Source organism: Eptatretus burgeri, chromosome 3, assembly GCF_056783735.1.
Source record: "Eptatretus burgeri isolate ZD-2024b chromosome 3, Ebu_testis_v1, whole genome shotgun sequence".
In the NCBI taxonomy this organism is placed as follows: domain Eukaryota; kingdom Metazoa; phylum Chordata; class Myxini; order Myxiniformes; family Myxinidae; genus Eptatretus; species Eptatretus burgeri.
In genome coordinates, this window is record NC_140963.1 from 48,081,737 (window position 1) to 48,096,737 (window position 15,001).

Consider the following 15,001-nt stretch of genomic DNA (forward strand, 5'->3'; position numbering starts at 1 on the left):
AGGCCTTTTCGTCAGGAAGCTCGATATTCCCAAATTTTCCTGTGGAGAATGTAAATTTATGGTCGGACACTGCCAGTTCTGGTGAGATTTAGCGGTTTTTTACTTCTTAGTGACAGGCCTGAGGCCTTTTCATCAGGTAGCTCGATATTCCCAAATTTTTCTGTGGAGAATGTAAATTTATGATCAGACACTGCGAGCTCTGGTGATATTTAGTGGCTTTTTTCTTCTTAGTGACAGGCCTGAGGCCTTTTCGTCAAATAGCTCAGTATTCCCAAATTTTCATGTGGAGAATGTAAATGCATGGTCGGATACTGCGAGCTCTGGATGGATTAACCGGTTTTTTCCTCTTCATGACAGGCCTGAGGCCTTTTCGTCAAATAGCTCAGTATTCCCAAATTTTCCTATGGAGAATGTAAATGCATGGTCGGATACTGCGAGCTCTGGATAGATTAACCGTTTTTTTCCTCTTCATGACAGGCCTGAGGCCTTTTCGTCAGGAAGCTCGATATTCCCAAATTTTCCTGTGGAGAATGTAAATTTATGGTCGGACACTGCCAGTTCTGGTGAGATTTAGCGGTTTTTTACTTCTTAGTGACAGGCCTGAGGCCTTTTCATCAGGTAGCTCGATATTCCCAAATTTTTCTGTGGAGAATGTAAATTTATGATCAGACACTGCGAGCTCTGGTGATATTTAGTGGCTTTTTTCTTCTTAGTGACAGGCCTGAGGCCTTTTCGTCAAATAGCTCAGTATTCCCAAATTTTCATGTGGAGAATGTAAATGCATGGTCGGATACTGCGAGCTCTGGATGGATTAACCGGTTTTTTCCTCTTCATGACAGGCCTGAGGCCTTTTCGTCAGGAAGCTCGATATTCCCAAATTTTCCTGTGGAGAATGTAAATTTATGGTCGGACACTGCCAGTTCTGGTGAGATTTAGCGGTTTTTTACTTCTTAGTGACAGGCCTGAGGCCTTTTCGTCAGGTAGCTCGATATTCCCAAATTTTTCTGTGGAGAATGTAAATTTATGGTCTGACACTGCCAACTCTGGTGAGATTTAGCGGTTTTTTACTTCTTGGTGACAGGCCTGAGGCCTTTTCGTCAGGCAGCTTGGTATTTCCAAATTGTCCTGTGGAGAATGTAAATTTATGGTTGGACACTGCAAGCTCTCGTGATATTTAGTGGCTTTTTTCTTCTTAGTGACAGGCCTGAGGCCTTTTCGTCAGATAGCTCGGTATTCCCAAATTTTCCTGTGGAGAATGTAAATTTATGGTCGGATACTGCCAGCTCTGGTGATATTTAGTGGCTTTTTTCTTCTTAGTGACAGGCCTGAGGCCTTTTCATCAGGCAGTTTGGTATTTCCAAATTGTTCTGTGGAGAATGTAAATTTATGGTCGGACACTGCAAGCTCTGGATAGATAAACCGGGTTTTTCCTCTTCATGACAGGCCTGAGGCCTTTTCGTCAGGTAGCTCGAAATTCCCCAATTTTCCTGTGGAGAATGTAAATTTATGGTCGGACACTGCCACCTCTGGTGATATTTAGCGGTTTTTTTCTTCTTAGTGACAGGCCTGAGGCCTTTTCGTCAGGTAGCTTGGTATTTCCAAATTTTCCTGTGAAGAATGTAAATTTATGGTCAGACACTGCTTGCTCTGGATAGATTAACCGTTTTTTTCCTCTTCATGACAGGCCTGAGGCCTTTTTGTCAGCAGGCTCGATATTCCCCAATTTTCCTGTGGAGAATGTAAATTTATGGTCAGACACTGCCAGCTCTGGTGAGATTTAGCGTTTTTTTCTTCTTAGTGACAGGCCTGAGGCCTTTTAGTCAGATAGCTCGGTATTCCCAAATTTTCCTGTGGAGAATGTAAATTTTTGGGCAGACTGCCAGCTCTGGTGAGATTTAGCGGTTTTTTTCCTCTTCGTGACAGGCCTGAGACCTTTCCGTCAGGTAGCTCGGTATTCCCAAATTTTCCTGTGGAGAATGTAAATTTATGGTCGGACACTGCGAGCTCTGGATAAATTAACCGGTTTTTCCTCGACGATTACATTGACTTGAATAAGGCTTGGTGGTATATTTTACAATACGAGAACATCTTAACCCTAAATGATCCCCCCTAAAAAATTTCTGCATTCACCCTGACCTTTATATGAACTTTTCTGGAGCATTACTTGGTAATGATCCCACCTTGGTACATGATTTGTCGGTGAGAATTTTTTTGACTAGATTTACATAGGTTGTCCATTACTCATGAGATAAGGCACATTTGGTTCATCGGAATACAACTGACAATATTTGTATCTGGCCAATAATTAAAAAAAATTGCACTTGTACATAATTACCAGTTTTTTTTTGTAATAATATTGTTACGAATTTTGGCCCGTCCAGCGTGCGATCGGCCACGTAACGCGAATCGCGACACGTCGCCCACCGGAACGGACAATTCAGTCGTGACCCTCCTGGAACTACCACCAGGAGCCAGTCACGGGTGGGGGTTTAACCTCACCACGATCGTGCCAATTGCCCACCCGCGCAGGATAGGGTTGCTCGCCAAATTCGACCTACCTAAGTACCTGCGCGAGTGGTCGACCGGGCGATCTTACCTCGCCGCAGGTCGACTTCGGACACGAACCGCTTAAGCGGCTCGTTCCATGCTGCAGGGATAACCGAGCGGAGTTATCGTCGACCTCGACGGTTCAGATTATTTATTGGGTGTCTACACCCACTACCAATCCCTTACGTGATGCAAGATGGAACTTTCAACGGAGGAAAGGACGCAACGAAACGGGAAAACAATTCAACAAGCAAGCATCTTTCACACACACACACACACACACACACACACACACACACACACACACACACACACACACACACACACACACACACACACACACACACGTAAGGCAGTAATGCAATGTGCAGCAAAAGCAAAATGCAACAAAAGCAAAAGCACTACTACCGACTATAATTATTTACAACACTTAAACAATTATACTTGTCGGGACTCAGCGCCACATCATTCATTCAAAATAAACAGGAAAGACCTCCCCATAGGCAGGGAGGTAGACGGGGTCCGTGGACCAAATGTGCGCGGAACCTGGAGGAGCGGCCAGGTCCACGAGACCGAAAAGGTCTTACCCGCATCCTCGTGACGCGATGGCGGGCAAGCCGCAATATCAGCGCAGCTGCGCCCCGACTCCGTGTCCCTGGCGTGTTTGATGAGCCCTCTCCGGTGTGCTCCGTGCAAGCACGGTTTGGTCGGCACCACGGTTAGGGTGGGGAATGAACGGGGCCACCGGCACTATCTCAGCACGGATGGGGGGGGGAATTGTTGATGCTCAGGGTCGAGCGAGGGGAATGGCTGGCTGGCTTGGTCGCTTGTGAAAGCGAAGGTGGCTCGAGTCCAGCGATAAGACGACACCAACGACGAGACGAGCCCAGTGACAAGACGACACCAACCACGGGAAAAGCGATCCCCACACTACAACAACGAGTTCCACACAGACTCGCGTCTTTTATAGACCGGGGGAGGAGCGTGTATGCAGATTTTAGGATCAAAACGCGATTGGGGGTGGGGCCACGTCACCCTCTGTTCAGCCATTGGTGTGGCAAAAAGGGGCGTGAGCCTCTTTTGATCCGAATTCCTTCCTGAGAGGAATTCACATCCATCGCGCTTGGAGGCGGGGCCACACCGCCCGACGCTCGCCCATTGGACGGAGGAAAAGGGGCGTGAACCTCCCCTGATCCGAATTTCTCTCCCGTAAGGAATCCACATTCATCGCGCTTGGAGGCGGGGCCACACCGCCCGACGCTCGCCCATTGGACGGAGGAAAAGGGGCGTGAACCTCCCCTGATCCGAATTTCTCTCCCGTAAGGAATCCATTGCACTCGCGGCTTGCTGCGTTCGGCAGCAATCACCGAACGGCTTCGGACAGTATGAAGTTCGGTGTTGACTGGTGGTGGAGTCGATGGTTGTGGAAGGAGAAAGGCGAAGGTGGTGGGGGGTTTGCTGTGGTGGTTTGGTGGTTGGCGGGCGTCGTTTGGGAATGGCGGTGAAGCGATGTTTGCAGGATGGAGTTGTGGAGGTAAAGAGGCGAAGGTTGTGGTGTTTGCGTTGTTGGCGGCTTAATGGTCCAAAATAACGATAGATAAAGAAAAATGGCTAACTCAAAGCGTCGCAGCCTGGATGAATCACACATATTCCTCTAAACAACAGGCGTGGGCTAACTACACATGAACTTATCGATATATCTCACCTGAGGACCCTTTATGGTGTATTGCGAATTTTCACAGCCGTAACAATATGTAATCTCTACCTCTTTGCCAGTGAGAGTAAAGGCCAGCATTTGAACGAAGGTTGTGTCTCATTTGAATTTTAAAGTATTAAAGCTTTTCAGTTTATGTATACTTTAGAAACATGTCCCTAAATCCAAAATCATGTCGATCACGTTTTTCCCTGAGTGGTTGAAGATTCTAGCTCTTGTACGAGCCTCAACTAAGTATACAAAACTATAATCTGAATGTATGCTCATTGTTTGCCTTTTTTCTGACAAATCATCACACTGAAAAGTGATGACAGTTCTTATTTATTTATTTGTTTGAATACATAGTCGAGGCTCATGGCAGAGCTTGTACCAGTACACTGAACAGGTCATGATGCAACGGGGAAAAAAGAACATTAGAGAGGAGAGAAACAGCAACAGCAGAGTTGAAGGCCAAAATAGAGAGAAACTTGGACAAACAATGTGTGTGAGGAGGAATGGGGGGGGGGGGGGGTGCAAGAGAGGATGCATGGGGTGAACAAGATGGATACAGAAGGAAAGTCTCAGTTGTGAAAACTAAATTTTGAAGGAGGAGGGATTGGGGAAGTGGAGGGGTTAATGAGGGTAGAAAAGATCATGGTTCTGGATTGGGAATGATCTGAGATGGTGGTGAAGAGCTGTCTTGAAGACCTAGAGGGAAGAATGAGATTGGAAAGACCAATTAAATTCGTTTCATAAGTGGGGGGGAGGGAGGAAGGAATGAGTGGAGGTGAGCAGCAACTCTGGATTTTGGGAGTTTCACCAGAAGAAGATTGATGGTGGACTGCGTGTGCCCTGCAAAAACCTAGGGTGGACAAAGCACAGAGAGGGCAGAGGGTGCAAGACCAGAAAGGAGGTGATAAAAGACAGAGATTACTAACCTGTCTGGAATGGCAAACTAAAATCCCACCAACTCGGCTTTCTCGTGGGAGATTCCAAAAATCTTGAAGGCCTTGGTTTCTACGGCGTCAAGCTGAGCAAGACGTGAGGCAGGTGAGTCAGCCCAGAGGGGAGAGCAGTACAAAAGCATGGTGTAGCTAGCTATCCACCTGTTCATTGCCCCTTTTTTGTTTGTGAACCCAATCATGTCACCTTTGGTCATGGAATCCCTGTTTGCTGTCTGCTCCATTGTAAGGTCACAAGCAACTTGGGCAAAATAATTTACACTGCAATGCACACAAAAATTGTCTTTCATGTGAGGCTGATCTACTCTTGGGTGGTTATTTGAAAGTTCTTCCATCTCAAGCCAACAGCATCTTTGAGGAGTATGCACATAAATTCACCCCATGTAGGTCATTGAACTACCTCTGTAAAACGAGAGCACTGATTGGAGGAGAAAGAGCTCACATAACAAAGCATCTTCAATTGGTCGAAATGGGCCAATTCCCCAATCCAATCATATCTTCCCTCATCCAAAACCGTGATCTTTTCTACCCCCATTAACCCACCCCAAACCCACCTCCATCAAATTTCCTGTTTCCTTACTGAAAGTCCCTGTAGTGTCCATCTTGTTTACCCCATGTTTGCCACCCCACCCCTCTCTCTTCCACCGATCTCCTGATGTCCATGTTCCCGACTGTTGTTGTGCTTCCCTCTCTCACCTCCTCGTCTCCTGATCCCTTTGTTATATGTTCTGTGTGTTAGCTCTAATACGAGCCTTGACCAGGTATACAAAAAAAAAAGAGGACCTGTCACATCTTTTAAAAATAGGGGAAATACCCTGGGCACTTACCTGGTAGAATAATGATACTTCGGCCAGCGGTAAACCTAGATAAAGGGCTATATTTTAGGAGTTTAATCAACCGGCTTGACACAAAGCTACAACAGGTCTCATATGAAAGATGGTGATCTCAGTAACACATTTAGCCCTGTTGTCCTCATATTTTGGTGTGCGGTCCATGAAATATTCACATTTGAAGGATACACCCGTCTGAATATTTGGACCATTTCAGAAAGTCACATAATTTCCCATAAACTACAAGACAAAGAGCCCTCTTCCTACACGTTTGGTATTGAAATGTGTCAATTGGACAGCAGAATAATGTAGTATCACAACCACATCATTATATGTATATCATTATATGTATATCATACATCATTATATGTTCGCAACTGACCGAACAAATTATTCAAGGTGGACTCCCATCTACCTGTTGGATATGATGGAACTACCAGCTGATGTCCATGAAGCTTTCAAAGAAGGCAAGTTTGCGATACGACGAGCAGCAGGTACTTTTAATGGTGTATGGAGCGATATGGACGTTGAATCGACTGTCATTCGGGATGCTAAGAGCAGCGGTGGCATTGTTGGCCTAACGAGAAAGGAGTCTGCACTACTTCGGTGGACAATCACATGACAAGGCTTGGGAGAATATGCATCTGCCATACTATCCAGAAGTGGGACCATCCACAAGGATGACATGGGTCATGAACAAATGCGCCCTGCAGCTCTGAACCGTGATGAACAGCATGTACAGCGATTGATTTGTCATGTCAAAGACAATATGGCACATCCGTTCCAGACCACTGATCATCCAGATGAACATCTTGTGAATATATCAAGTGGTGTCATCGCTTCCAAGGATATTCAGAAATCTTTGTTGTCTGTCCACAACCTGGGGAAAAGACAGATGGAAGAGTACATCACAGAATCTCTTTGCACTGGGAGGCAGAGAAGCATGTACCAGCCAATCCCAAAATCCAAACTCAAAACGTTTTCGATTTCCAAAAAGAAAAATATCCTGATTTTGGGTCAGAAAGCATTGGTTGCAATCAACCCGGAAATGGTTTTCCGCCGTGCTTTGCTATTGACTCAAGTCCGCCCTGACCTGAAAATGAAGCACGTCTTGAGCTATCCCATTACGTCTGTTCCGACATCTATCTTTCATGAAGATGGAGCTCCACGGAAGAACACCAAAGCAGAACTCGGGCATATTCTCGAGGGCCTAGTCGATGAAGAGCACGAAAACACTGCCAGTGATAACCAACATCGCAGCGTGTACATCAGGGATGCTATGGCTGAATTCCATATCCTGGGTGGAAATGGTGGTACGTTTGGTAACTTGGCGCAGTGTTACCTAAACCAGTTGCTTCATTGCATCAAACACACCACACCCTCATCGACGTCTTCGACCAATATGATGATGTCAATTCTGTGAAGACAGAGGAAAGAACGAGACGCCTTGCTGTTGCTGGTGGATCCCGAAGCTACCAAGTCATTGCTGGATGCCCAGTACCACAATGGACGAAATTCATGGCTCTATCATCAAACAAATCCACCTTGACACACTTCATCTCTCGTCACGTCAAGCAACATGCACCAGCAGCAAAAGAACTTTCAGATCACCAAGAAAAGCGGACCTATTTGGCTGGTGGCTTCTCTGATGGTTCGCTTACAGCATGCCTTTCATCTGCAGGAATGTATCATGACAGTCAACTCGCATCAATGCAGGAAGAGGCAGATTCTCGGATATTTCTTCATGTGAAGCATGCCGATGATGAGTTCAGACGTAACAATGTGCGTGGGTCCATTAAAATCAAATCAGCAGACACTGATGTGCTTAGCACTGATCTTAGCAGTCCACTACTTTCCACAGTTGTGGGACACTGCCAAAATATGGATAGAGAAAAGAACATCAGCAGGATGCAAGCTTATCCCGGTCCATCAGATATGTTACAGCTTGCTTCCAGAAATGTGTACCTGGCTTCCTGCGTTTCATGCCCTGACAGGATGTGACTCTGTATCAGCATTCTTCGGCTATGGTAAAAAGAAAGCATGGAAAGCTATGAAGACACTGCATCTTCAGAATAATGTTCCACACCTCGAAGTCCTCACCAGGCAGTGGCTGCTTCAAGACATTTAGTCAGTGCTATGTATGATTCTCAAGGGAAATATATGGATGCACACACAAATTTGAATGATCTTCGGGAGAAACTCGCAGCTACCAAAGATGTCCCAGTGCATAAGTTGCCTCCGTCCGAACCAGCTTTTCTCGAACATGTGAAGAGATCCGTTCACCAAACCCGAGTATGGATGAATGCCCACCTAGCAAATCCAGAAATTCCCACACCAGAGGGTCGTGGATGGTTCAGAAGAGAAGGTGTGCTGCATCCCACATTGTTTGATAGACCCCCATCAGCGGAGATGTTAGATGGTCTTGTGTGTTCATGCCGTGGTAGTGAACCATGTACCAACAGCTGCAGCTGCTCACAAGACAGTTTGCCTTGCACTAACGAGTGCATGCGCGCCACCAGTGACAGGCAGTGTGGCAACGAACTGTCACATGGTGACCAAAATGACACGGACAGTGATGGTTGAACATATCGAGGACACTCGCTCAAAATATGTTGTAGTTCATTTCTCGTAGAACAATGTGTATTGGTGTAACATATAGTTATCACATCACTTGTGCAAACTTCAGTCACTATATCGTATAATTTGCTAGTAGAAATTTGTTTCAAAATCTCATTATATTGATATGGTAAACTGAACACATAAAATAAAGAAAAAATATGACAATTGGCAGATGTTTGTTTCTATAGTTGATGATTTTTGAAGTTAGCAGTCTGGAAATTACGTCTTTTTTTCTATTAAAAACACTCAAATGTACAGATATTTACCTCGACGTATTCCATTAAGTAACTAGTAGTATTCCCCTGTTCATTCTGCACATTTCAACACCAATCATGTAAAATAGGGCGCATTGCTTTGTAGTTATGGCTAATTCACTGATTTTCGGAAATGGTCAAAATTTTCTGATGGGGGTATCCTTCAGGTGTGAATATTTCATGGGCCGCACACCAAAAAATGAGGACAACAGGGCAAAATAAGATACTGAGATCCCCATCTTTCATATGAGACCTCTTGTAGCTTTGTGTCAAGCTGGTGGATTAAGTACCAAAAAATCTGACCTATACCGCTGGCCTACAAATCATGTATCCTATGATTTACTTGTGAACACCATGGTACGCCCAAGGCTTTGGGAACATGTGTGAAGTTTCCCCTCAATCTGTCCAGCCACACTGGCGAAGGGCATTATTGAATTTTTATTCTTCAATCAGAGTTGCCAGACCATGTGACCTATTATTTATTCATGAACACCATGGTAATCCCAAGGCTTTGGGAACATATTGTTGCGGCCGGGGATCGGCTGCGAGCACGACCGCTAGGTGGAGCAGTAGGGTCAACTTTACCGAACACCCGGAATCTACATCGTACCTTGCGGAAAACTCCAAGGGTACGGGTCCCTTACTGGAACGTGAATCGTCAATAATTCCACCACGTGGTACAGGGTTATTTGCCAATCCTCAAAATACCTCGAGATCCACGGGGCGAGTTACCAAGTATTCACACCCTCGACGGCACTCGTACGAGTCGAGCCGTTAGCATGCCCGACCTGTGTGCAACCCGAGCGGATGGTTGCCGAAGTCCCGTCGGTCCAAATGTACATTTACAGCGGCAACAGCCTTTGTAATTCACCAACATGCGCCATGCTAAGTCAATGGAAGAAACACAGCAATGAACTGATACATTTAACAAATGTATTTATTTATAATGAGGGAAAGGGGGGAGCATGCAAGAAGCAGAGTTATCCGACTATAGAGATGCAAGTATGTACAGCAAAGAGCACTTAAACAATTCCTACTTACAGATGGGCCCACACACAGATGCACACCCAAAAGAAACGGACCCAAAATGGTCTTTATTATCCCTTCAGCTCGGAGGGAAGACGAGCTGAGGGACGAGAAGATAGCTGGCTACCTGGCCGCAACGCGCGGCTCGACGTCCACACCTTCCCGGAGCACCAGTCGGCCAAGAAGGAACCAGGGCAGCCCGATGCAGACCACGCCAGCCACAAGACGAGATGACCCGGGAACCAGAGCACGCCAGCGACGAGATGCCTTTCGCCCAGCCTCGAGAGATGCGTTTTGAACCGGCGCGAATTCTTCCTCCCCTTCTCCAGCAGATCCCCACGCTCGAGCAGATTCTCTCGAATATGTGCTCTCCGTTCCTCTTATCGCTCTCGGGCGCGGTTCATTCCTCATGACACGCTCGCCTCAGTGGGTGGCCTCGGGACTCTTACGCATTGACTTATACATTGTGTGCATGCTAATACAAGTTACTTGTCAACTCAAGAGTCTAGACTAGTCCGATAAATCCGTCGTCCGTCCGACTAGTCCGATAAATCTGACGTGCTGTAGCTTTCTTTTATTATTCTCGTTGCTTCATTGTTTTCTACTGGCACTACATGACGACAGTAGGAATAAAATGAATAAAAATGCAACAGAACGTCAGATTTATCAGACTACTCTAGACAATTGTGTCGCAAGGTGTGTTCTACACACAAGTTTTCATCATATCCGGACAGCAAGATTGCTTCGTTTTATGCGCGGAGAGATACGGCCGATGACATGGGCTGGCCTTGCTTGCGATTCATTCGCCGTGGAGCAACATGTCCGCTGCGCTGGTCACGTCACCTCACTAAAATATTTCTGATATCGAGCAGTATGCAAGTCGAATTTACATTATTGAATTACAAATAGGATTTAGTCGAACCAGTTGTTATTGCCAAGTCTTCCTTCAATGTCCTCCCGATCATCATGAACTCCAGGAATTTTATCGCCAGTTTTCTCTACTTGTTCTGCTTTGGGCTCGAACTGGTAAGGCCGCATTCCATTTCCAGCTGCCTGAACTTCACCTCCCGCGACTACGTTATCCTACAATTCTCCATCTGATTCAGACTAAAATCCTTCATTTCTCTCACACTCACTGTCGCTACCAGACAAATCAAAGTCCATGTCATCCCTTATTCAAAACCAAATGTTTGATTTTTTAAAAAGCAGAAATGAACGAAGCGTTTGAGTCGACCAATCGAATGTGGAAACGCACAGGAAGCCAATACAATCACGTAGACCACCAACCCGTGCAGCCTTTGTTGTTCTGGAGATGACGTCATGTGGGTTACACGTCGTTCAGTAGATTTCGGCAAAATTTTTAGGGGCGTTCCCAAAGAGGTTTGTTTTTTTTAATTTTACATTTTACAGAACGAGTATTGTGAAATAAAACATTGTCAGATCAGAAATCACGATGAAAAACTCCTATTGGACATATATATATATATATATATATATATATATATATATATATATATATATATATATATATGTATATGTATATGTATATGTATATATATATATGTATATGTATGTATATATATGTATATGTATATGTATATATATTATGTATATGTATGTATATATATATATATATATATGTATATATATATATATATATATATATATATATATATATATATATATATATATATATATATATATATATATATATATATATATATATATATATATGCAATTTCAGTACTTTTGAGTGTCATGGGACCTTTAAGCATCATATTTGGGAGGGACGATTGGATTAGATGAAAACATTATTTAAAAAAAGTTGAAAGCAGTGAACATGCTTCATTAAAATCAATTTTATAATGGTAAAAGTGCATATTTTTCTGAACCAAAAATATCATATTACATCTGTACAGTAACTACAATCACCTTTTAAAATAAAATCAGAAATATAACCTGTAATGATTTTAAAAAAGTCAGTCGGTGTTATGGCCAAAAATCCTCAGGTATAAAAATGTGTTTCCAAGAAAAAGAACAATTCCCAGCATTTTTTTTTAAGTGGGGGTGGGTGGGTGGGAAATCACCTAAGAACTGTTCGAAATGTATAGATTAGTATGCTCCGTGTTTGGGGTCGTTTAGCCATTTCGATGTATTAAGTCGGGGAATGTTTGCTGAAAAGGGAACCCAAATGCTCAGACCAAGTCAACGTTAATCTATCTCTTGATACCCTAAAATAGATATGATGTGTCTTTTCTCTGATTTACATTTTATAAAGAAAGTAATTTTATGATTAAAAGTCAAAATCTTCTTCTTCACGCTTAGCTGTGATGACACACCTGGGAGTTGACAGCCAGATTCATATTATCTACGGGTTACATCGTGGTATGATTTAACTCAAACGGCGAATCATTTTCGATTTTACACAAATATGGCGAGTTGATGCGTCCTTGGTGGTTGTAGTCATACAAACCGAGATGGTTTTATGTGACACCAATGTCCGAAAGACCCTAAGTTTGCCAGAAATTGGACGAGGTTTGGCCAAAATACCCAAGTGTGGATCGGGCCTACAAAATGTTCGCTTTTGTGCTCGGAACATTTTATGGAGCACTGTTAAACAACAGAGATGGTTAAATCTTGAGGTTATCCACCACAATTGAGAGGGGATGCCATCCCCACAACTCTGCAGAAGAAACAGCCGTCACTCAAAACTAAGACCATCTCTAGCCACCTACCAGCACATGTACATGGGCGATTTGAGCGGTAAATCAAACACATCACCTCACCACCACCCCCAACAATACCACCACAAAACGAGCACCACTCCCCCCTCCACTGGGATGGGACATCGACACGGCACGACCACAGACACAAATGGCGTCCCGGGAAAGTATGCAAAGGAATGATCTCGTAACATACAGGATATCTGGCCAGCTTGCGACGGTGAGACAAAGCGTTCATCGTCCATTTTTTTGGCGGTGTCCGTGATGTGTCGTGCCATGTCCATGTCATGCCAGATAACAGATTTATTAATTAATACAAAATCCCTGATAAACTGTCAATTGAACGGAAAACAAAACCAAACCATCTGTAATGAACATGTGATTGCATTCAGATATGCATCACCACACTCAGCAGTCCAAGGGAGTAAAAAAAGTTTGGTCCATTCGTCCAGTGGACAGTGTAAACAGAATGCTGGACATGACAATATCATACTACATATGCACAGTAACCACATCACCTTTTGAAATCAAATCAGATATATAACATTTAATGATTTGAAAAATTCAGAGTTGGTGCTATGGACAAAAATCCTCAGGTATAAAAATTTGGTTCCACAATAAGGAACACCTTCCAGCATTTTCAATTGAAATTTACACAAGCACTGCATCAGTCGTATGAATTATTAAATTGAACAGTGCTTCAAACTTGTCACAGACTAAAACTAATCACATATTCAGGGTAAGCTTGATCATCCCGGAAGATTACAAATATGGTCGGGTTATTGACGTTATCCACCAAGCTGTCGTACAGTTCACTTTGTCCGCTCTTTGGTGGTGGAGCAACCATATTTTGGTTTCCAATGTGGAAATCTCCAGTAGCCACACGTGCCTGGATTATGTGCTGCTGGCCTTTGGAATCAAGAGGGGAATACGTTTTGTTGGCAGAATAGGAAGAGTTCACTGCAAAGTATGTCCCCTTTCCATATGCAGTTGCTGCAAAAGAAACACAAAATGTTGTTGAATAAAAAACTGTCTTTCGAGGGAATTGGTTGGTTTTCACCTTTGGGTTTGCCTGTTTGGTGTTTCTATCTGAGCACATAGTCATAATTTCATGATCCCCAGTTCAAATCCCATATCCTATCAATTTGACATTTTTTATACTATCCGATCTGATGTGCCATACTCTGTTACAGAGCAGTGATTGAGTGGAAGCATTTTCTTGCCCTGGGGTTATACTGGGTGGTTTTCCATCCCTCTCCCAGCAGTCGTTACGGCAGACATTGGGAATTTGTTCAGGGTACCGGCGATAGCTCTCCTACTCTTCGCGAAGGACACCGTGGAATCTTTAACATCCACCAATACAACTAATGCTGGCAGATGGGACGCCAGTTTAATGTCCATCGGAGGGACGGCACAGGGAATCACCCTGCCTGTGAAACACTGAGATGATCGTTTATAGCTGAGCCGGGATTCAAATCCAGGCTAGACAGCGGAGGGGCGAGCGTGCCTACCTCTCGGCCATCCTGAAAACCCATTTTTATGCTCATGTCCATGTAATTAATGCAAAAACACAATAACTTTCTTTTCTGAAGATAATATCTGTGCAAGCTCCACCTTAAGCCTCAGATACTGGAGCAAAAGGTGCAGCAAATCAAAATGAAAGGGTATGGGCAGTTCTTTAAGTGGCTAGCATGTATCCATTACAAAATGTAGGCTAGTAGGATAACCTAGAGGTATGCTTACTCCCTGCCTCTTCTCTTAGTCCAAGAGCTATTTCTGGTTAGACCTCTAGTTAACGAGTTCACTCAACCCACACCACAGACAAGGTCTGACTGCATATTCTGTTAGAGCAACCAACAAGTATCCCTTCACATGCCAAAGGAGGGTGTAAAGTCATATCGTGATATTAGCGGGGGGGGGGGTTCTATTGGCTATATTGTTTGTGATGGGGGTCATACTGAATGTTGCAAAATAATATGGACAGAAAGATTGACTGATTAATTGCATCTTTATAATAACTGCTTCTATTGTGGCAATAATGCATTATAACGTGGAAAAATATACCAATTATATTACGAAAAGGTTTTTAGTTGAAATAATATGCATATTAATTATCTATGTCTGCTGCTCAGCTCATCCCAAATAACAGGACATTTTTATTTTTTGTCCACGAGTCTTTTTACCTCCACGACTGAAGGTGAATGAGGTTGTGTTTTCATCCCTTTCTGTCTGTTTGTACTTGCAAAATCGAAGAATATTCAAGTATATTGGTCAGTTGATTTTGTTATTCTGTTTGTCTGTCTGTCTGTCTGTCTGTCACCTTCAGGTCACAATTTTAAACTGATCT

General features: G+C 43.9%; 1 protein-coding gene and 1 long non-coding RNA gene across 6 annotated transcripts in view; one reads left to right on the top strand and one right to left on the bottom strand.

Moving 5' to 3' along the window:
- The window catches only part of LOC147029817 (uncharacterized), a 110,207-nt gene that overhangs the window by 18,622 nt on the left and 76,584 nt on the right, over positions 1 to 15,001 (top strand). The window lies entirely within an intron of this gene.
- LOC147029818 (protein mono-ADP-ribosyltransferase PARP14-like) overlaps positions 12,012 to 15,001 on the bottom strand; it is a 171,760-nt gene continuing 168,770 nt past the window's right edge. For all 5 annotated transcript variants that reach the window (XM_085873173.1, XM_085873171.1, XM_085873175.1 and 2 more), the window contains one exon: positions 12,012 to 13,647. In XM_085873173.1, the coding sequence (XP_085729299.1) occupies positions 13,364 to 13,647 (284 nt within the window). In that variant the 3' untranslated portion in view covers positions 12,012 to 13,363. The remainder of the gene's footprint in view (positions 13,648 to 15,001) is intronic.